The sequence below is a fragment of the Haliaeetus albicilla genome, chromosome 5 (assembly GCF_947461875.1).
Source record: "Haliaeetus albicilla chromosome 5, bHalAlb1.1, whole genome shotgun sequence".
In the NCBI taxonomy this organism is placed as follows: Eukaryota; Metazoa; Chordata; class Aves; order Accipitriformes; family Accipitridae; genus Haliaeetus; species Haliaeetus albicilla.
Window position 1 is genome coordinate 5,953,996 of NC_091487.1, and position 22,813 is coordinate 5,976,808.

Genomic DNA, 22,813 nt, shown 5'->3' on the forward strand with positions numbered 1-22,813 from the left:
TACATGGGTTTTCTGCAGCCTCAGGACTCCACACATGCTTTTCTTGTGGGAGTTTTAATATGGTCTCTCTCCTCTCCCCTGTTTTCACAGACCCATGGCTTGGCTGGCAGAGTCAGGGACATTAGGAGGGACCGGCTGATGGACAGAGGCTCACAATGAGGCAGGGTGATCAGAGAGAGTAATTTCCTTAGGAAATAAACCTATGGAAAAAACCATTGTCATTGTTTATCTTCTTTCAGCAGGTTTTGTTTTTTCATTGGAAAAAGTCAGCAATGCAGCAAACAGCTTCATGAATATACAGATTGTTTTTGGCAACTACCAATTAGCAAAGAATGTGTTCATGCAATCCCCAAATGGCTATTTCCCTGGGAATTTCTTGTTTTGAACAAGCGGTTTTTCATTAAAGAAAATACACACACTTGGACAAATAGTTCTTGCTGGCTTTTATTAGTAGAGGAAGAGTGGAGAGGGGCAGGCAGCCACCACCACAGGCTGGCTGTGTGCCCCGCTGGCTCACATTCCCACCCTGGGACCTCCACCTATACACAATACGGCAAAAAGATGCGAAGCCAGCCCATGTACTTGCGTGCAGTAACACAATGCATGCAAGGACACCTGCAAACAGGACTGGGAAGGCAATTATAAACCCAGTCCGTGCACCTCTTACTCACTGTAAAGTCTTCCCAATTCTTTTGCCTGGATCGCAGGTCCATCAGGTGTGTGCGATAATATTCACCTGCAGTAAGGCTGCTCTTTTATGAAACATTTGCAACACCTACATCCGAGATTCAAAGGTCACCAGTGCGGGGGGTCTTGAAAGATGTGTGCACAGACCCTTGCTCACAGGGCAAACGGGGAAGGGGAAATGTCCAGGTATGCACAAAGAGGCGCCTGGCTACATGTAAAGAACAATGGTGTAAACATGTCGGTGTTGGAGTTCATTACAGCTACTGGAAACCCAGCTGAGGGAATTAAGGGTGTTACTAATCACAGCCTACGGCTGACACCCACCTCCAGGTAAATCTTACCCCAAAAGTCCCAGGCTGAGGCTCCCCGCTGCTTGTATGGCCCCCGCAAGCCCAGCCTGGGTCCTTGCACCGGCCATGCAGCATGGAGAAAGAAATGCAACACTCAAGAAATGCAATCACTTCACAGCTTTACCTGAGAGACACTGAATGGCATGAACTACAGATCAGGGAGACGAGGCGTTCGGAGTCAGATATGATGGACAGCTTTTTATTTCCAATGTTTTAATTTAACAAAGTGCTACATTCCATAGTTACAGTATGAGGAGTTGTTCTTGTCCGAAATAGAAAACCACAAGAAAGCACGAGGACTGCTAATATCACTCTATGGAAGCAGTGCAGTCCAGAGAAACCTCACCTAGGTGAACATCTGGCATTAGAGACACCTTTAAAAATCAGCAGCTGTATAGTGCAGGTGCATTTCATCAGGGCAAGAGCTGCACATCAGGCAGGCTGGTTCCTCCCATTGGAAATGGGGCTGTAGATGCCAAAGCAGTTGTGTGATGCCTACAATAAATTCTGGCTTGTGCTATCAGGAAAACCCAAAACAGAGGTGAGCGACGCATCTTGTGCCAAGTCAAGAGATTATTATTGCTGCAGCAAAGTCACCGTCTCAGCCGTGCCTTTGCATGGGGCCACAGCTGCGTTAGCAGTGTTGTGACCCACCTCTATATTCAGGGGCTTGTGGTTCACCTAGCATGCAGGACAGGGAGGGTACTTCTCAGCTGCTCTTCTTGTCCTGTCTCTTTCAAAAGAATCTGCTTGTTTGGCAATGCAGAGGTATAGATTAAATCAGTAGAGCGTTAAGAGACTGGAGGCTTCAGCTCCCACCTGAAACGCTCCTCCCCTCCCTGCCTGCAATCTGATAATTTCAAGCAAATGAATCAAACTCCAGGAGTTGTATAGAGAATATTTTTAAGAGCTCAATCCAAAGTCTACTGGTCTTGGATGAAAAGGGAAGAAGCTGAATGACGCTTGTGCTTTAAGGACCTCCAGCAACTACACTGATGTCAGGGGCACCACAGAACACCCTGTCTGTGCTCCAAAGGCTCCTACAAGCTTCACTGGCACACAAGGCTGGTTTTGACTGTCCATCTTGCCTCCACATTAAGAATAGCTAAGCTGAAAACACAGGAAGCCTCCAGGCTCTGGGGCAGGTGCCTGACCAAAAAAACCTATCCAACAAACACCTCCACTTCAAATGGACATAGGCTGGGTCTCTCTACACTGCTGAGCAGCTGAGAATGTTGGCCAACAGTAGTCTTCTGCCAACGAGCAGCTCCCAACCAAGGCACCTTGGCGGATGGTGTTCAGAGCCAGAGACAGGCCTGGGAGTGAAGATGGACGACAAGCAAAATTTTTGGGCAGCCTTCTAGCCCATAAGTCTGGCTCCAGCACAGACCAGAGAGCCAACACTGAACTGTGCGTGCAGCTGGACCTCCATTTTGGCTACAACTCTCCTGCTTGCCCAGTTTGTCCTACCATACTTGTCATATAACCGCTCCGATATTTGCAACTATTTGTCAGCCCCACTTGTGGCACCACTGATTTCCAGCATCCCAGCTGGAAACCCACGCCACGTCCTCACCGAGTGAAGCCTGGTTCTTCAGGACACCAGGGCACCCAGCCAATGCACTAAAACACCACCTTTGTCATTCTGACTGGCAGTGTTGCCTTTAATTTCTTAACTTCAGTATGTTGGGGAGGGAGAAGAAGAGAGACAGTGAAGCTGATTGCCACTGCAGAAAGTCAGTATTTCCCAAACTGTGGATTTATTAGCACAACGAAAGGCCACAGCACCTCCCCACCAGCCTTCCCAATCCATCAAATAGACAACACATCCATAAAGCTCCTCCTGTGCTGCCAGAGCTGGGATACCTACACTCAGACCAGCAGCCTCGCTCAGCCATCCCTCCTCCTCCTGGCTGGCCCAGGAGCTCTGCACTTTATCAGTTACTTAATGCAACTTGTGCTGTTATCACACACTGCGTAGGCACAGTACCATTAACGGGAAAGCAAGAGGAGACTGTCCTTCACAGGCTGTTATTGCACAAAACCCTGCTGATCTCCAGCTGCTTGGGTCTTGCTGGTACATCTGCTCTGTTCTGCAGTATCGCTGGCAGCTCCTCTTTTCCAGTGTTATTTCGGGTCTCTCTTTCTGGCTACAGTTGCATGCAGAGGACTCGGCCAGCCCAGCTACCATCCTTTCTGCTCCAAGACAGAGTCCCTCTTGCAGAGAGGCCAATGCCCTTTGTCACTGCTTATTCTTCATGCCTCCCTGGCTGGACCGAGGTAAAGCATATCAAGAACATGTTGCAGGTGCCTATGTAGTCTTGTTTCCAGCCTGCCTGGCACTGTACCTAAAAGACAAGCCTTTCTGGAGATGATCTCCAGCAAACTGGGATGGAGGAGATGTCATTCCACCTTGCAACCCCCTTCATGCCTTGCCAGGAACAAATCATCAAAGAGCCCAAGGGACATTTCCAGATTCCCAAAACTGCAGGACAGCCAGCAAAGTTCAACTGGACCGTTAACACCTCCTGACCACCTCCAAGCTCCAAGAGACTTAGGAATGAGAAGGAAATAGGGAGAGATTAGTCTGAAAGGAAAACTTCTTCTTAGCTTGGATTGATCACTTATTACAGAAGAAAGAGGTTTTAATTTTGGGTAGGGGCACCTGGACTTAGCAGTGGGCTGCCAGTCAGTGCCTGTTAAAGATGTGGGGCTGCTTTTAACAAGGCAAAATTCTCCCGATCAAAGTTTCAGGAATGAAAAGGGAGAGATGCAAGCACTGCGGAGCCCTGGCTGGGAAAGCCTGTCCTAGAGGCATTAGGGTGTGAAGACTCCCCAACATGCTGATGGACCAGGTTTTACTGTGTCTCCCCCAACCTGCTTCCCACGCGCTCAGCGGGATGGATGTGCGAGGGACCATGCGCAACTCTTCGACTGGAAGACTAGCATCAGTAGCAGCATTTTGAAACCAGGTTGTCCCGCCTGTCCTTCTCCAGGTGACTCAGTAGGTGTGTGGGTAAGGCCTAGAGGAAAGTACCTGGGCTCTGAAGAGCACTGCTTGTTTAGAACTGAACATCACATCTGATGACTTAATGTCCAGAGGAGGCCCTGACCCTCTCAAGAGAGGACTCTCCTTCAGGAGGTTCTTCCAAATGTCGCCTCTACCTTGCAAACCCACCCACGTACCCACGAGACATTTGCTTACTATCATCGACATCTTTTCACCTTTACAAGGAATGAAATCTTGCATCTGCCCCCCCCCCAACTCTCCTCCCTTCCACTTCTTCGAAGGCTCAGTGGGATTTAATCTCAGTAGATGTGTGGTCTGGCCTTGTTTGTCTAATCAGGTCTCCTCCGGCAACAGTCGCTGTTCCTCGTACAAAGGATGATTCCCCACAGAACAGCGTTTCCCACTTCAGAAACACGGATGTTTTGCATAAATGTCAGATTGAAGTCATTTCACAACCAGAAGCAGAGATAAAGTAACGCAGCCCTTTTTCTAGCTATTTTGACAGCATTTCTGTGCAAAGCGACATTAGTTTCCCCTGCTCGCTTCCCGTAACATCTCAGACACCGGCTGTCTCCCTATGCAACACGGTGCTAGCAGCCCAGGCAGCACGGCAGCTTGCCCTCACCCCCTGCCACCCCTGGGCTTCACCTCCACAACCTTCTGCAGCCATTTGTCCTACAGCTTCACCTTTTCCCCCATGGCCAAGGGTTCCCAGTGTGACCATTTCACCTCCCCATAGCAGACATCTCTCCAGCTGCGGCCGCCGACTATCAGCCACGAATCCCTCGACACTGACAGTCACCCGCTCCGCAACCTTTGGTGCCTTTCTGCATTTGGTGGTCTGGAGAGAAGACCCACACAGATCCCCCAAAGGGATTTCAGCTTTCAGGGGCTGAAAATGCAATTTCCAGCAGCTAAAGGAGACAGATGCTCCACTTCCATCTCTGTGCAAATGCAGCCTTGTGAAAGAGATGAACCAATAACTAGTGTCCTTCAAACAGGAGGCAGAAGCCGAAGAAACCTCTGACCTGCCTCTTCTCTTACCTACTTGCACACTGAACAAAAGCTAAGAGATCCATGCAAGACTATCCGTCAGTAGGTGAGCGCTGGTATTTATTGTGCTGTAACAGACAGTGCTGGTTGAAAATGGACTAGGATTTTTGTTGTGAATCGAGTGTTGAGGCCATTCCTGTGTGTCTCCCAGAAGCATGGAGCAGAGCTGAAGGAAGAAAGAAGGGGTGAGAGTCGGGGAACCGAGTGCAGAAATGTGCTTCAAACTGTATCAACAACACTGTACATGGGCACTTCTCAGGTGGCAAGGGATACAGTTCAAGTGCATAACTCATTAATTAAGCAGAGCAGCTAATCTTAGCACTAATGAACTCTAGCTCAGGTAATGTAACATTTAAAATTAACAAATTGGACAGAAGTCATTCACAGTAAAGATTTCCATTCCCGGGTTAGGTGAGAGCTATTGTTATGATTAGATTACTGCCAGCCAGGACCAAAACAGTACACCAGGGTAATAGGAAAATAATCATCCATATGGATCAGCTCCAGCTGTAACAAGACGCGCTGTGGATCTGAATGAGGCGCCGGGTGCAAATGTGAAATCTCACTACTGTATCAAAACAAACATCACTGCGCGGTACACGTAGAGCATAGCATGCCGTTTCGCCGGGGTGGTACCGACCACTGCTCGGTGGCTCGGGGCGGCGGAGAGCAGCGATGCAGCAGAAAGTCGCTTGTTCTTTTTCTCCCCCTCCCTCCTTTTAAAAGTCACGGGCTATCACAAGGGCACTGCAGTTCGATTCAAAATTCATCTTCGGAGCTGTCAGCTAAGAGCATGACTCGGTCTTGCATGCTGTTAAATTCCCTCTGCTAGGGGAAGAAAAGAAACATGGAAGAGCTCCACATGCAAAAAGGAAACGAAGAGCATTTGGATCCCCCCCGTACTCTAACTGAGAGGTCCCAGGTGCTTCAACCCAGACAAACCATAACCATAACCAGGCTGCACTCTCTCTACAGCCAAAATGAGAGCGGGTGGGATTGGGGTTTTCCTTTGCGGTTGTCATACCTTTCTTTTATGTCTCTTTGAGCCATTTCTCCTTCGGCGATTCATAATCTTAATGCTGTAGAGTGCTCCTAGGATAAAGAGAGCTCCAGCTATTCCGACTCCTACAGGAACCAGCATCCCCGACATGTATCCTGCCTATGCAGAAAAGAGAGAAGCAGAGCAGCACTCACAAGACCATCCTTTCGGAGTCGTTTTGCACCAGTCTAGGACTGCAATATACCCCTATGCTGCTTTCATCAAAGTTTATTGTATTTCAGTCCCTATCACCTGCCTGCATCAGATGAGCCCTGCTTCCAGGATTCCTAAGCAAGCCCCCAACCAGCCCCACTCCAGGACCAAGCTGGTAAGCACCACAGGAGCTTTTGCTTACCATCAGCTTTTGCTAACATATACTTCCTTATGATAGCTGAGACATTGCAGTGTTTGCCCGCCTTTAGGAGAGGGAGTGATTTTGGTGCAGTTGCAAGTGCCGGGATGGAATGTCTCTTAATACAGGTGCACGTGTAAAGGAAAACCTCAACTGCCAAGGGCAGGCAATCCCGAGCCACAGCAAAGACCTGTGAACACCCAAACAGCTTCACTACATGCTGGGTAGAGTAGGCTGAGTGCTGCTCCGAGCTCCCCAGGTGCTGCCAGCATAAATCAAGACACAGGTATATGTCTGGCCACATTCAACAGAGCTCAATCCGGACAGTCAAAAGCTGCCATCATGCTTTTCGGCACGAATCTGGACTAGCAGTGCGGTGCGGAGTGGTACGGTGGCGAGTGCCTCGGCATCCCGCTGCCCGCAGCCCCCCGCGCCGCAGCCCTGGGGGCGGCAGGAGCAGGCAGAGGAGAGCGCAGCGCAGGCAGAAGAGACAGGGTGTGAGAAAGACCCACCAGGCGAGAGGGCAGGCACCAGCCGGGGAGCCGGCGGAAGGGGCGAGGAGCTGTTTTCGGAGAACGGCCGCGACCTCCGTCGTGGGAGGTGGGTGGGAAAGGGACCCAACCTCCTCCTGGCCAGCTCTGATTGCTGGAGCGTGTCTTCACTGTGGCCAGACTTCTAAATATGCCTCCAGTAAAGAGTATTACACTGCTCCTGTGCTCCCCAAACAGAGACACGTTGCATGGGGAAGCAAATGCCCTGGGACACTAATGTCACATCTCAGCACGGGGATGGCAGAAGCTGCTCCCAACACCTGCAGCTGGGTCTCCGAAGGAGCTGAAATGCCGAGCCAGGCTGTGCTCACTTTTTGCAGGAAGAAGCAGCAGTTTGCCCTCTCCCTGTCCAGACCAGCCTCAGCCTCCTCGGCTTCGTACTCAAAATCTTTGAACCAAACGCTTTCGCTTTGCATGGGAAGGGGTCACTTGCATGAGCAGGACAATGACATAGAGGGAGGGCACGCACACCTTCAGCTGTCCTTGAGGGAAGCACAGCAAACGTAAATCAGCTCTAATTCAATTGCTGTGATCCGTAGGTTTGCATTGCCCATTAAAAAATAATATAGATAGCATGACTAGTTCAAAATTACACTTTTAAACATTTCAAAGCCTTTGGAAAATATTCCCGAGTGCTTGTTATTTTATATTTTACTGTTTTAAATTAAAATTAACTTAGGTTTTAAAGTGCCAGATTGCTTCAGCATCCTCTTCAGCACCCTTACCTAATTCAGGCTGGGGGACTCAGTGGAGTAAGGGAGGCAGGTACAGCCTGGCTCCCTCCCTCATTAGCGCTGCCTTTGTTCACTCTGCAGCAACAGAGTCCTCTGCTGTGGCACTACAGCTTTACCCTTTGCCATCTACACCCCCCAAAATAGATTTTACACCTGCCAAGGGACACATGTGCAATTCAGAGGACTATCAGACAGCTCTTAGCAAGCCTCAGTCCATTGCTTACAACTACTCATCTTCATCTGCATTCCCAAATTGCAACGCAGCTTAACAACACATGCTTACACCGTAATTGCTTTTCTGCCATAATCCACTGAGCTGGGGCGGGGGGAAAGCTATTCAGTGCACACTGCCCTGGCTTCATACACTTACTTGGAGAATAAAAATAACTGCTTTCATCTAGGGCAGATACAATGCTAACAAGGGCTGTTTTGCTCTCCCAAACCCCTCCAGATGCTGTTCGGTGCTTTAAATAGTAACACCTTTGTGCCTGGATCCCAAGGCTTAAGGGATGTTCAGCTGCATTGTGCAGGTTCCCTGAACGCCCTCCCAAAAAAACTGGCCCCGCTCAGCACACGTGCTCGGAGGGGGGCTGCATTGCCTTCACCCCAGTTCCCAAAAAAGGAGGTTAGTAAGAACACAGCTAAGAGACTGGATCTCCGTGAGGCAGTTAAGGTGCCTTAATTGGGTGACCTAATTAGCGCAGCGTGGGTTTTTCTATTTCTGGAACTTTGCTGCTGGCGTGGGTGGTGAGGGGAGACTGGAAACGGCTTTTTAGCTGCTGCCCAGCCGAGTTTCCGTATCAGAAATCACTGGTTTTATTACAGTGAACTCTCTAGCCCGTCCGTGAGCCTTTATCATGCCTGGCCAGCCCATGCCCTTTTACAGGCTTCCCCTAACAGCTGGACCGACGATTTCTACCCCAAAAGCCTGCAATGTGAAGCAGATCCAGGACCTGTTCTCGCAGCCCTTCTGTGTCACACAGCCCAACTCACAAGAGCTTCTGCACTTGCCCGATAGGCTACCTACCCCATTTCACAGGCAGCTCCGAAGCCACTTTTTTACCCCTTGCCCATGGGGAAGACGCAGCTTCTTTACAGATCCTAGGGATGCTTTTAATACACTCAATCCATGACCATGACCTTTCTGGCTCCACCGGACTTTGAGATAACCAACAAAGGACTTCAGAGGAACCTCATGTCTGTTATTCAGCATACCAAATGCAACATTTGCACAGTGTTTGCAGGAGACCGGACATAAATCTGTCACTGACCCATGCTCCCAGTCCCATGCTCCCCACAGCCTTCCCTCTCCCAGCAAAGCAGCCCTGACAGACACAGCAGGACACATCTCTCAGGGATGGGGCCATCATGTGTCAGGATCCTCTTCTGGATGGAGGGATTGTAAAATAGAGGGGACAGGGCTCTGCCAAAAGCACATGACAGGGGCACATATGACTGATGCTGATAAACTCAACAAGGAAGAGGAGGAAATGGGGTAAGCAGGTTTATTTGCAAGTGATTTTGCTACACCAGCATTTGGTTGGGGTGGGGGAGTGTTTTTTTGTTGGGCTTTTCTAAGGGAAACCGTGAACAAGGTGAACGATCTGCCTCCACACATCTGCCGTTCCCCAGAGGAGGGAGATGGCTCAGGGCCGAGTCTCTCTTTTAAGTGGACACTAGCAGACCCTCAGTTATACCAATGGGTGTACTGGGCACTGCCGTGCAGTCCAACATCTACCTGCAAGAGGTTCAGACTCTACAGAACACCTCTGCTGGAGACTGGAACATGCCACCCCACTCCGCAACGGGGAAGGACAGAGGTAGCCAACAAGGTGCCAAGAGGAAAGAAGTGAAAGCTACGGCCTCAGTGAGAAGACACCTGATGTCCCTGAGCTTGTGTTGTGCTGGCTGGGGTAGGTCTGGCATGAGCAGGTGACCCATGCACGTTACATTCACTCCAGGCACTCAACCAGTCTTGGTGTCTGCTTTTTACCTTCATCGGCAAAACCATTCTCTGTCCTTTCAGCGTTCGCTCTGGCTGAATCCCAGGCCAAGGTGCTCTGCTATGAGCATAGATTGTACTAGACATGCCTCCTTCCTATTGTAGGCAGAAAAGCAACTCAACACGGGCTGGGCAGGAACCCACCTTAAACCCTTCCACTCCCCAGTTCTGGAAAACAGATACCCAGACCCCATTTCTCTGTTCAGACTTGACGGTAAGGTGCTGCTGGGATTTGGTGGGGATCACATGGGAAGGCTGGGCTCATTGGGTGACAATCCGCTTAAGCTTAGAGATGTATTTTCACGGGCTGGAGTTTCCTATTGAGTCATTATTCCTTGTGGTGGTTCTTTTGTCTGTTGACTCTGACCCTGTTCAAGAATTTCCAAGCCCTGTTGAGTCACAAATTGTTCTTGTCTTAAAACACTACTGTCACCTCATTTCTAGCTTCATGGCTTTGCCATTATAAACGCAACATTTGGAAGGCTTCACAACCATTTCAAAAAGTTAATATTTGCTCTAGGGCAGCAGACCCTAAGAAGTCATCACTGCCTGTGGCTGGCACAACTCTTCATTCCGTGTACCACCACCCTGTAACGCTAGGGAGAAAAGATCAGGGTCTGTTATCTTTTCAGTCTTCCTGTGTTTGCTCTTTTTCTTTCCAGGAATTTGCAGCTCTTCTTGCACATAGAGGCAGGAAAGGTCTTGTCCAGAGGTGCCGGTGGGGCATGCAGCCTCTCACCAGTGAGGATCACCAGATCCTCTTGATTTGGATCCAGAACCAAGCTTAGGACTTAGAGAAAAGGGGTGGAGGTAAGTTAGAGAGGGCAATAAAAAAAGTAACTCGGGTAGTCTGAAGAGCAGGTCATTTTCTAGTGCAGAGAAGTCTATCAAACACCTCTGACCCTCCTACTGCTCTTAGTTACTACTCATCAGGGATGTACTGTGGATTTACACCACTATATACAACAGCAGCATCTGGTTCATTTGCCTCCCAGAGACAATTTTAAGCCCTTTCTCAATTGTCTTTGTAGAGATAAAGAACTGCACTGACAAGAGTTTATTTATTCCTGCAAGTAAAAATGTTTTTGTTTTTAAAGTAGTTGAAATACTGAGTCTCCTACCTTATCTTTCAGCTTCTCCATCCAGCTTCTCACTGAAAAATAAGACAAAAAAGCTGTAATCATGTTACTTATGTTATATTAATTAGTAATGAAGGATAATGATAGTATTAAAATAGACACTAATTAACTTGACAAGCTGATAACACTTTTCATTAGATTTCCTCTCTTCTCGTTCATGAAAGAGAGCAAATGCAGCAGATCAACACCAGAAACTCTTCAAGTGAGTTGGCAGGCAAGAAGCTCTCTTTTGCCTGTGCAATTCACATCTTCAGAGTGATTAAAAAAGGAAGATGAAAAACAGTATTTCAGGTTGTGGGGTTTTAACCAGCACTTCTCATACACACACTGGGATGTCTGACAAGGAGAAAAACTTACAGCATGGCTATCCCCTTCCAGTGGCCTCCTCCACATAGATATTCTTCCCTCTATTTGGCATAGCCTGTAATGATGCCTAAAAAAGTATAATTCCCTGTCTTTTATTCCCCTGCTTTTCTGGAAGCAGCTACTCCCTGCTCTGGGAAGTTACCAGAGGACTGGGATAGCACTGGAGGTGCTAAATTACTAAACCAAGTAAATTTATACTGCCATCACAGAGACTTTCATTTCCTAACAGTCAATATAAGTCCTATGAAATATGATACCCAAGAATCAAGAGTCTTTAATGGCATGTACTTTGGGATGAAATATTCAGCTAATCTCAAAGACCTGCAAGTGCTTTGCAGCGGGTGCATGACTCATTAACTCCACAGGTGACTGGATTTGTCTGCATTGCACTGAAGAGAAAATGCTCTGCCTTTGAAAGATCTCGTAATATTTTAACAAATTCCTGCTCATAGGAAAGAGGCATGTAAACAGTTAAATGTTGCTTTTTTCAGGGTTCGGCAACTGTGTTTTAAGCCCTAGTCAAGGATCCCCATTTGTCCAGGAGGACAACGCGACAGGCACAAGGGGACTCTTGGATGCACCGTTGTCCTTCTGAGGGATAGTTCTCCCAGGATGCATTAAATCCCAAACGTAACACACCGTTTATGGAGTGAGACCCTATTTCCAAGCCTGCTTTCTTACAGAAGCTCCCTTCAAAAATTGCATTAGCAGTATTAGTCTGCACATGCACGTATAGCACTCAGGGTAACCATCCTTCTGAAATGAGAGCCTTATTGCGAGTGGGGAGGGTGCAGCAGTAGGGCCATCAGTAAATGACAGTTTTATGTGTCAGATAGATACAATACAGAGAAGCACAGCAGCTAGGAAGTAGCAAGACTCAGACCAGACGTCAGCATCACTGAATTAAACTGCATTATTTTAACAAGTTCAAAGTGATTTGAATAATCCCTTTTTAACGATTAGTAACATAACACTTTCCAAACAGATGGATCCCAAATTACCTAGAAGTGAAAAAGTGTGAAACAGGCACAGGAGCATACACGCAAACTCACTTATCTCTGACAGGTAGCTAAGGAAAAAAATGAGTTATCCAGGAGACAGACACCCACAGCACTAGAAGAGGACAAGAGGTCTTCTTTTATGAACTCTTCCCACCATTAGTCCTGACCTGCATGGACTAAGCTGTAGTAAACTCAATTTATGAAGGTGCCATCGTCATCGTCCTCTGCCAGTCCAAGCCTGCATGCCTTGAATGTCACTCCCAGTGGAATACCAGAGAGGAAGGAAACACTTGGTTCCCCTGGGCTAGGTTTCTCAGCCAGGTTTCTAGATGTAACACTAAAACAAACACTGGGTGTAAACGTCACTTAGACTTGCAAGGAGAGCCCCTGTGCTGCTGCCTTGCTGACAGGCATGGGAGAGACCAAACACTGGGAAGATTCTGCTTAAAAACACAAATATTGCAAACCAAAGGAATTCATCCCAAAATTCTTGCCAAAGAACCTTCTCATGATTGTCATGTTTAACGATGCTATCGTGTTTTATTCCAGCCTTCTCATGGCTCTCACGTTTAACGACGCTATCGTGTTTTACTCCAGGCTGCCAGGAGGAGTGGTGACAGTGACTCACAGTCACACAGTAACAGCCACAGCTTCAAAACCACGGTGCACATTTTGGGGCTTTGGACTGAGGTCCTCCCTGCACATCCAGACAGCTACACGTGTACACACAGTGCATGCACACAGCCGGTTAAACACGCTATGATGCTCAGTTGGCCCTAACTCAAGCTAAGCACAAAGCCTATTTTTACATGTCTTTCACAATAATTATACGGGATTGGTGATCTCGTCAATAGTCGACCCACTTTCTTGCAGCTGAACAACGGTGTCTCTAAAGCAGCAACGAACTCTGGAGTATTTCTGACAAGTCAGAGGCAGGGACTGATCTAATAATATTCTACTACCTATTTTCAATGGACGCAAATTCTGACTTCGTTCCCTCCTGCTCTACAAAACAACAGCAGCATGTCCATTGGGACCCACCGACTCTATAGTACAAATCTTTATTTGCTATTTATACAATTGCTTATTATTAAAACCAACCTTGTTTTCAGCCATGTAGAGCACATGTCAGATGCCTTCGTGAATCAATGCAAGCCACAGGAAAAACACCACAACGTGATTTATCCCAGACTGGGCACCTCTCCGAGAGGTGCTCTACTGCAGTCGCAAGCTGGCTGACAGCCTCTGACCTGTGCTAGAGGAAAATAATGGTCCCAAATTTGGGAGGTTAAGGCAGCAGGAGGTCAAAAACCTGGCTGGCCCTTCAACGTCCTGGCAGGACTGCACCGATGTGCAGCAGCAGCGGGTCCAGCTCTCCTGGGCAGGAGTGGAGAGTGCGGAGCAGCCGCAGCCATGGTCCCGGACCCCCTTGCTCTGTCAGGCTGGGGCCATGACAAGTCAAGGAGCACCGGATTACCGTGAGTTACAAACACTTTTAATGTCACTAATGCACAAAACTGTTTTAAGACCTTTGAGGAAATGACAAGCCACTCTGTCACTGAAACTGAGCGCTTACTGCTCCAATTATTCACCCATATGTGGACACTACGGGGTGTGGGTAGGAGATAAAGCACTTTTTCAAGTTGGAATTGATATCTATGCTAAATAGCTACCGTCAGTTAATTCTGGACTTCAGACTCTAATTATGCATCATTATCCATAATTAATATTCTGAACTTGGTCTTGGAAGAGGAACATTGTGGATGGCATCTTCTCATAAAAGTGCAACACGCTCTAAGAACACTAGATAACTTGCCAATAAGGCCAAGGAAATAATTAGTAACAAATACTCTAGTCCATGTATTTTTCATCATCCCCTTTTTTTCCTTCCCTGATCACTGAATGTCCTCAACAAATGACAACAGTCTCTGGGTGTGAAATCACTAACACGTGTCTGCAGTGCTGGCTTGTCTTCCATGGCATTTTAAGGACGGTGACTAGTCCAAACTCTCAGCCTCGGCTTAATTTTGATCCCTTGGTTTCATGGGAAGCTAAGTTAGATGAGCACTTCTGAAAATTACATACATAATCTGACATTTCCTCAGTGATTTATATAATGTCTGCATCACTGCAAATTAATTTTAGATAACATATAGCTTAAGATTAAGCAGGTCAGGAGCACAGAGGAGGAGCACGGCTGTCTGGCATTGGCGTCAGAGCAGCCCAGGATGAATTCAGACAGTTACAGATGCACCGTGCTATTTTTAGCCATTTTTACCCAGCTTTCCCCTTCAAAATGTGCAGCCAGCTATTAAGAAGCCACGATGCCGACTAAAGAAGTTAGGCTAATTTGCAGAGGTAAGCAGCAGCCTGTGGTGCCTGCCTGGCTCTTCCTGGGAAGAACCTGGTCCAAAGGGACAGTCAAAAAGTCCCGTGAGTGAAACCTTTCTGAAAGTTCAGGTTTTGCCAGATGCAGGCTGAAGGCTCAGGAGAGGGGCAATAGGTGACATCTGAGGGTCTGTGGTACATGGCACTGGATGGCCCAACATCTCCTTTCACCACTGAACTCTTTAATGCTATAAATCCAAACTAATCCTCCTGGGAGATGGCTCTTGTGTTCCCATCCCTCTCCTTTCCACTGTGTTCTACAGATTTGCATCCTCTACAAGAATAGATTCAGCGAGCTTACCCAAGCTGCTCAATTGTTTTTTGCGGAACTCCTCTTTACAGAAGGAGTGATCAGATATCATTTACAAAGGACAATCAAAGAGGAAGAGGTTTGGAAGCTGCTTCCAAGTTCAGCTGGAATGATCCTCTGACAACGAAGCGTTTGCATGATTTCTGTCAGGGAAAAATCCAGTATTTGCTGCTTCTGACCAAAGAAAATTAAATTAATGTAGCATGACAGACCATATTCACTGCAAGTCTAAACCACAGTCTGACGCTTTCCTCCGAGGGAAGAGTCTGACCTCTTGGTGCTCTGCTCAGGGATCTCGCAGCATCCTCAGCTTATGGCCCTGCAAAGTCTCGCTACAAACAACTCACCTGAAAGGAGAAGGGATGTTAACTGAGGGCAAAGATCTGGAAAAAGCACACAAAACATTTACTACACAGTAACTCCCATGGCTACTGTGCATCCCCACCACGGAAAAAAGTGGGGCCACAAGTACCATTATTAGAATCACAGAATATAGAGTGTCTCAAGTTGGGAGGGACCCATAAGGATCATCGAGTCCAACTTGCTGTGCTCTCCTTCCTTGAACCCTTACCGGTGGCCTTCACTCATGATCTCACTTTTTGTTGCTGTTCTGAGGACTGTCCATCTTCAAATAAGTTCTTTCTTATTAGCCAGGTCTCTTGAACCCCCTTTTGTTCTGGAAGCTGCAGGGTATGGGCTGCCAGAGCCAGGCTCTGCCTTCAAGACTCACCATAACGCACCATCAAATCTCTCGCCGAAGGCTTTTCCCCGTTTCCCTCACCACCCCCCTCTGAAATCAGGAGCACAAGTCAAGTCCTCTGGGCTTCATGCTTTGCCAACTTTTAGTAATCCTAATTGCCTAATTATCCACTCCAATGCAATGATAAAGCTGCTTAATAATTCTGTTCACTTCTCATTCATTCTCTCCCTTCCCAGATAAGAAAATGCAAAGACTTTACCTTCTGCTGGAGATTTCAATCAATAATTCATGCCCTCCTGCCATCAGTTTCGTCTTGCCTTTCCCCTCTTGGATGCCCTGCTGCTTTATCTTGTCACTTTAATTTCATCTTACCAGCTTTTTTTTAATCATATTCCTTTTTTTAATTTAAAAGCAATTGTGTTTTTCCATGGCAAAACCGGCACGTTATCTGCCCAGTGCATCTCGCTGTATTTCCAAATCCAGCATTTACATCTTCATTCCAGAACTTCATCTTGATACTGATGAAGGTACATCCAGCATCTTCTCTTTTAATAATTCTCCACCACGACCACCAGACCAGTGGTGAAAATGTGGCACCCAAGCTCCTATACACTCTCCAAAGGGCAGAGAAAAGGACTGAAGGATGGTTTTATGGTTAAGAACTAACCTGGAGCTCAGGTAACCTGACCTGACCAGTACATCTGCAATTCCTTAAATGCAATAGGCTGAGAGAGCTGCACCAAGCTTCATTCTGTGAAATCAGAAAATATCAGTCACCCCAATACGCTTAGGGCATGAAAAGATTTTCATCTAACAGCTACCATTAATTGCTTTCACGTCTGTCTGAAATCAGAGACCTCCCTATCTCAGGAACCAGAGAAGCTGTTTAAGGACAAAGCCCCCACTGCAGCAGACGACAGTTCCCTCCGCGAGTGATCTGTGCATGGGACAAGATGCAGGTGGATGGAGCCAAGGAGCAAGGAGAGCAGCTCTTTTTAAGCACTGGCGGTGCCTGCCGTGGATGTTGGGTTTGCTCTGCCTTCCTCTGGCGAGGACAAGGTCTTCGGCCCACCAACGGCTACGGTTGTTGTAAGGCAAGAAAAGGCCGGCTTGGCATATTTGCAAGAGTGTGGAAATTGTACGTGAGGCTTTGTGTAGGTCACGGTACAGTGAAACGTAACTGCACCTTGCAGCTGATGGAGCTCGGCACAGCCTCTTCCATGCCCGCCCGCCACCCTGCTCTTCCCGTTCCCCGACAGGAGATGGCTGGGGTCTGCTGTTGCTTCTGGTTGGGGCTGACAACCGGTGGTAGTCAGGAGGCGTAAACTTCGTCCTTGATGTTTAGACTTTGCTAGAGACCCCGCTGCCAGAGCAGCTACCTGTGTAAGCCTCTGTAGTGAGAAAATGGGATGTTACTGTCCTCCAAAGCACCTATTCAATCTCCATTATGTACATCAGAGCAAGCCATTTGCTATAGTTCGTTTGCCTCTTCCCTCACTTACATGCGCAATTTCCAAGCTGTATTCCTCATTCCAGCAAAGGAGAGCTGGTTAAAGTGTAAAAAATAAAGATAAGATCAATTACTTTAAATCAGTCTATATACTCCAAGCAATCTGCCCTATTACATTACAGATTTCATCCCTTTCTTTTGCAGGTGACACTTTCCTTTAAATGAGACTAGTAAGAACAACTTTGCAGAAATGCTCTGTGCTTCATCTGCTCAGCTCTGACCAGTTAATGGCACAAGGCTGCATGGGCTCCTTTTCCTTAAAAAACGCAATTGCCAATTTACTTACTGGCACAAATAAATAATACAGAAAATAGCATTTGGTTAGAAGGCAGCATATTTTTAATACCAGAAGAAAAACTACTTGCTGGGAATTTTGATGAATGCATTTCCCCCCATGCCCAACTCAAGAAGACTTGAACAGCTGGATAATCAAACAAACGTCAAACTGACAATTACCATTTAGTTTTCAGAAAAAAAATTTTGTTGGGTGAACTTTGAATTAACAAAGTGAACTTTAATAATTAGCATGCAACTGTCTGGTTTATTAACTGTACCGACTACAACCTTTTCCCTGTCTGCCCAGCTACAACCCAAGCCTGGCTGCACACTGCTGCCTGCCATGACCTACCCAAAACTCTTCAGAGAGAAAGGGAGATGTGGAGGACAACTCGCCACGCTCACCCAGAAAACAGACGTTGAATGGGCTTCCAAACTCCTTCCCTGACCTTACCAATCCTTTTGACACTGCCTTCCCCATGGCATTAAGTCAGGTTTCTCCTTTTCCTTTTCCCTTGCACTTTTTAAGCCATTTTCCACTTTGATCTGCCCGCACCAAGTAGCCACCTGCTGAGGCTGGCAAAGGCACTGCCCTTCTGCCTTTGCATTTCTCTGTAAACGCAGTTCTTCTGCGGTGCCTTGGAAACACTTGTTGGCATAGACAAACTATTTGTTTGTTTCTCCCTAAGTGATCCCAGACAGGCGCAAGATGTTAAAACAAAGGCAAGGTAGAAAACCTCTCGCTATCCTAAGAGTAAAAGGCATCAGCAGGACGTTACAGTGAATTGGCTGTCACAATTTGTTGTACGATTAAACATTTACTGTATCACACTGTGTCCAAAAGCTGCATGCACTCTGGGAGAGGAAATGCAAACTTTGCTTATGGAAATGCCAGAGCACACGCTGGACCAGGTTCTCCACCGCTCTGCCCTGGCACAGCTCCTAGAGCAACACACGGACTTATTTTTCCTCTGAAGAAGTCCTTCTCTTCTGCTGAATACAGACATCTCAGCAACTCTGATGCCTCACTTAGCAGGGAGGCTCCTGCACCAAATTGCCTGGATGTTTTCAAATGGAAAGTTTCACTTGGAAGAAGTGCAAAGCATAGAGACAAGATGGGTGAGGGTGAAGGAGGAAGCACAAAGGCGGTGAAGCCAGAGGACCTGGAACGGAGCACACACAATACTACTATCGACACATATTATGATTTATTGCATACAGAAGCTGCCTAATTCCTGCTCTGACTGTGATACTATCTTCTGTCCCTCCCTCTGTAGTCCAGCCTCCATACCATTAGTCTTACTGAACCAAGAAGAGAAAGAGAAATACCTTAAAAACGCCTAAAAAGACATAAAATGCAATGGCCGCTCTACAACATAAATGTGCCATGACTGCAAGATCTAATATCCTGAGGCTAAAAGCAAATACAGCGTGGCCTCATAGGCAATGGTGAAAATCTCCATTCAAAACTCCAACGCCTGCGTTCCCTTGGCAGAGACAAAACAGACAGCAAACCCTGATTTGGGTCTCAAGGGTTTCCAAGCCTGCCAGAAGGTCTTCACGCTGCATTTCTTCTTCAGCTCCTCTCCAAGGGAAGCAGCACGCACAAAGTGGGGTAGTGCTTTCACGGCAGTTTTGGGCTCATCTTGTTGCTCTTTGGAAATTTTTAATCCATTCTCCGTGTTACGGGAGTCCAGGTTAATACCATTCACCTGGTCCTTGCAGTGAGCAATGAGGGCACTTGCACAAGTCCATCCCAGCCCAGTGTGATTTGGGCTGCGGGAGGGGGAGCCGCAGAGGGACTTCAGCTGGGTGGCAGAGTAAAACATCCATACGGTAAAATTTTACAAGAATTCAGAGTGCAGGGATTAGCACAAACTCTGGAAGAGATACATTAGTGCCCTGAGAAAAGCATTGAAGAAGCCCATGAAGGCTTTCTTTCGTAGGACACATGGCTCTTCAATTGCTGCTCTTATGTAGTAATATTTGGACAGTGGTAGGTAAATAAACAGCACAAAAAAGCTGTCTTAAAAAGGTTATTAAAGCTGCAAAGTCAAGACTCATGAGTTAAGAAACACTCCATTTTGCATGTTAGGCAGGGTAACACTTCTAATTGCCCATTATTTTTTTCTCAGAGGTCTCCAGTAAAAAAAGTATTGATGGTCTATTTTTCCCCTCTCTTCCTACACTGGAGCAGGTGAACTCCTTTAGCTAAAATTTTCTTTAAAAGCGTGGGGCAAGCACCATGGAAAAATTTCAGTCCAAACAGTTAAAATTTGGTAAAGATATCAAGAACTAGAATACGACAGAATAGAAATCCAACAGATTTAATGTTTGGCATGGCTGTTATTGCCAGGCAAGCCACACACATGTGCAGATTTACAGGGCAATGCCTTATGAGGGAAGCATTACCCTTCCACCGTAAGCGCACCTCAACCTTAACGATAGATTTTTTAAAAAGCTTTAAGGTACATTGAGATCCTTCGTTCGCCGTTTCCTGATTTACAGCAGCTGAGGACGTGGCCTTAGAACATAAATTCTTCCTACCGTCAGCGGGCTCTGTGTTGTGTTTGCAATCTGCCCAAGTCATCTCGGGGACTAGAGAAAACAAACCGTGATAAATAACGGCGCGGAGCTGCTCTGCGGCGGTGGGGAAGCTGTGCCATCTGATGCCACCGACACCGGGAGCCAAGCTGCAGAATGGTTTGAGGATCTTTGTACTTACATTAAGCCAATCTTTTAGCTCTTTCTGGCACCAGGTCCCCCTCAAATCGCCGGTGGTTTTGCCTGAGCTACGACTGTAGGATTTGACCCTGTATACTTGTAGAAAAAGAACACGAAATGGAAATCGGTCCCATGCTACCTTTTAATGCCCATTTTTCAACAAGCCTATTTTCCGCTCCATATCCCAGCACCCTTTCACATAATCTGGGAAAGACAGATACATTTTTGCAAATTAAAACTAAATGTCAAATCACTGTGATGAGGGGAGTGAAAAAGCCGGAGAGGCTGCAGATGGAGAATGCCTCATGCATCCCTCTGTTCTAACAGCATCTCATTTTTGCTGCAGCATGGCAGCAAAACAACGGTCCCTGTTATTTGACTAAATACCTTCCAAATCTCCAGCTGAAGCCACGTGATCTTCCCTTCTACAGAGAGGAGAGGGCATTTCTTCATGCAGCTACTCAACCCACTCGTTCAGCCCTCTCTAAATGCAAGCCACATAGACTTTCCTGCCCTCCTGACAGAGCCCGCATCCTTATCTACTTTAAAGAATCAGCAGCTAAACTGCAAAATTTCTTCCTGTACTTCAGTTTATGTCTGATATTAATCAGGTTCAGAAAAGATTCTTGGTTTGCTTTTTTCCTTCCATAAAAAGCAAATGTAATTTTCAGAATCATTTTTCCTGGGCACTCTGTATGAAGGTTTTGCCTGCAACAAGCAAGGCTGAAATAGGGTATTTTCCATTTTTGTATTCAAGAAAAATCATGTATTTTTCTTATTTCAGGTTTTGGCCTTTATTTTGGTTGGCAAGATGCACCACTCTTCATGAAATAACATAAAGATCAATAAAGTACTAAATGGTTGGAAATGAAAATGATGGAGTTGACCTTTAAAGGAAAAAAAAAGATATTGAACTCTGTTTTCAGCAAACAATTATTCTAGTAATTAAACCACAAAGCCCTGAGCATCAATTAGATGCTAGAAATAAAATCTGATTATCTCAGAGCCTCATTTTCATGCAAATACTTAGGAACATGAGCACTGTCCAGTGTTAGTCGCAAAAGGAAAATGCACATGCTTTTATTTGCTAACAGAAAAATTCTGATCCCACATTCCTCTTGCATCAAGAACGGAACATCGATTCCCACTGTGATTCAATGCTCTTGTGATAAAACACCAAATGGGGACTTAAGGTTCCTGATGCTGGTTCAATAGCCTTGCAATTGACTTCTTGTATAACCACAGGCAAGTAAATTAATCTCTGTTATTCCATTTCCCATCCTTACCATGGGAATATTAAGGGTATAATATATAATATTTAGTAGGTCTTTTCCGTTTCCATTGTGAGTTGCTTGTGTCAGAGCCTCTTCCTACAGATTTTAATAGCCCCTACTGTAACACCTCCATCTGGATGTGATGTTCTAGAAGCTAATACAGTATGAATATTAAATCACAGTAATTTGATCCTATTCAGAAACAAGTGCTCTTTAGGAGGTCATTATTTTAAGTATCAAAGTGTCTAGTGTTAAGGAAAAACAAATATATTCTCCTTCCCCTACCATTAGCATCCACTCAGACTGTATTACCTATTCTTGAAGGCAGAACATGCAGAAAAATTTTTAACAAATGTTTGCAAGGAGAAACAAATTGTCAGATAAATACAGGACCAAAAAGGGAAGAATTCTGCTGCTCAGAAAGCTGCTCTGAGCATGTATTTGTGACAGAAATTGAACCTGATCTTACTCCTGCTCCAGGAAGGAACATGAAATGTGGGACAACAGACCAAAGTCAGCCTTTCCCTACGTGGGGAAACTCCACTAACTTCAGCAGAATTGCACCATTTCCACCAGAGGATGTGCCCTGCCCAGGTGTGCTGCCCCATTATACACCTGTAGTGTCCATTGATACCTTCAATAACTTAAGGAAAATTGTGCATACTGCCAGGAGAAGCCCGGCTCCAGGGAGGAGATGATACCCAACTGCTGCTCATCACTCTGTGCCTGCCTGGACTTCATACTCGGTGCTAATGAAGAGTCCATGACAAGATGCTGTTTCATTTAATTCACATAAGGCCTCACCTACTGTCCACTAAGGTCAACATGAAGCTGACCGAAGACTCAGACACACTATACATTAAGCCCAAAATGGTCAATATCCATCTCAACTTATGGTAAAATTCTCAACTTATGGTAAAATTCACAACTGGGAAGGCTGAAAATCTGTGGAGCAAACCACTCTTATCCAGCCAGGGAAGAAGGAAGAAAAATGAAATAATTAGGCAGGTGAAGAAAGTAAATGGGTGGGTTTTCCCAAAACCTCTCCCAGCTACCTGCGATATTCACAGTAGACCTATGGGAATGGGCCCTAGGGAAATCAAAAAGAGGGGAAAGGGAATGAGCAAAGGGCAAAGCAAACCAGTGGGGACAGAACGTGGAAATGGTAGGATCTTGCTAGTAGTACAGTAATTTTCCAGTGTGCTTACACTTCCCAGTGATTTATTCCTGCTGTCAACAAATGGCCTCTGTCACTGGCAGATTTTATCCCCTAAAGACCAGAAAAACTCCAGAAATTATGGCACTCTTCGGAAGGCAGGTCACTGAGAAGGTTGCAGGAGAGCCGGG

The 22,813-nt window shown here is 46.4% G+C and overlaps 1 protein-coding gene across 3 annotated transcripts in view; it reads right to left on the reverse strand.

Annotated features, from left to right (window-relative positions):
• Positions 1 to 1,215: 1,215 nt before the first annotated feature.
• The window catches only part of ARMH4 (armadillo like helical domain containing 4), a 73,178-nt gene continuing 51,580 nt past the window's right edge, over positions 1,216 to 22,813 (reverse strand). For 2 of the 3 annotated variants that reach the window (XM_069783147.1, XM_069783148.1), the window contains exons 6-9: positions 10,900 to 10,931; positions 9,770 to 9,874; positions 6,125 to 6,259; positions 1,216 to 5,928 (exon numbers count right to left, since the gene is read on the reverse strand). In XM_069783147.1, the coding sequence (XP_069639248.1) occupies positions 5,860 to 5,928; positions 6,125 to 6,259; positions 9,770 to 9,874; positions 10,900 to 10,931 (341 nt within the window). In that variant the 3' untranslated portion in view covers positions 1,216 to 5,859. The remainder of the gene's footprint in view (positions 5,929 to 6,124; positions 6,260 to 9,769; positions 9,875 to 10,899; positions 10,932 to 22,813) is intronic. The other variant, XM_069783149.1, reaches the window with a different exon arrangement.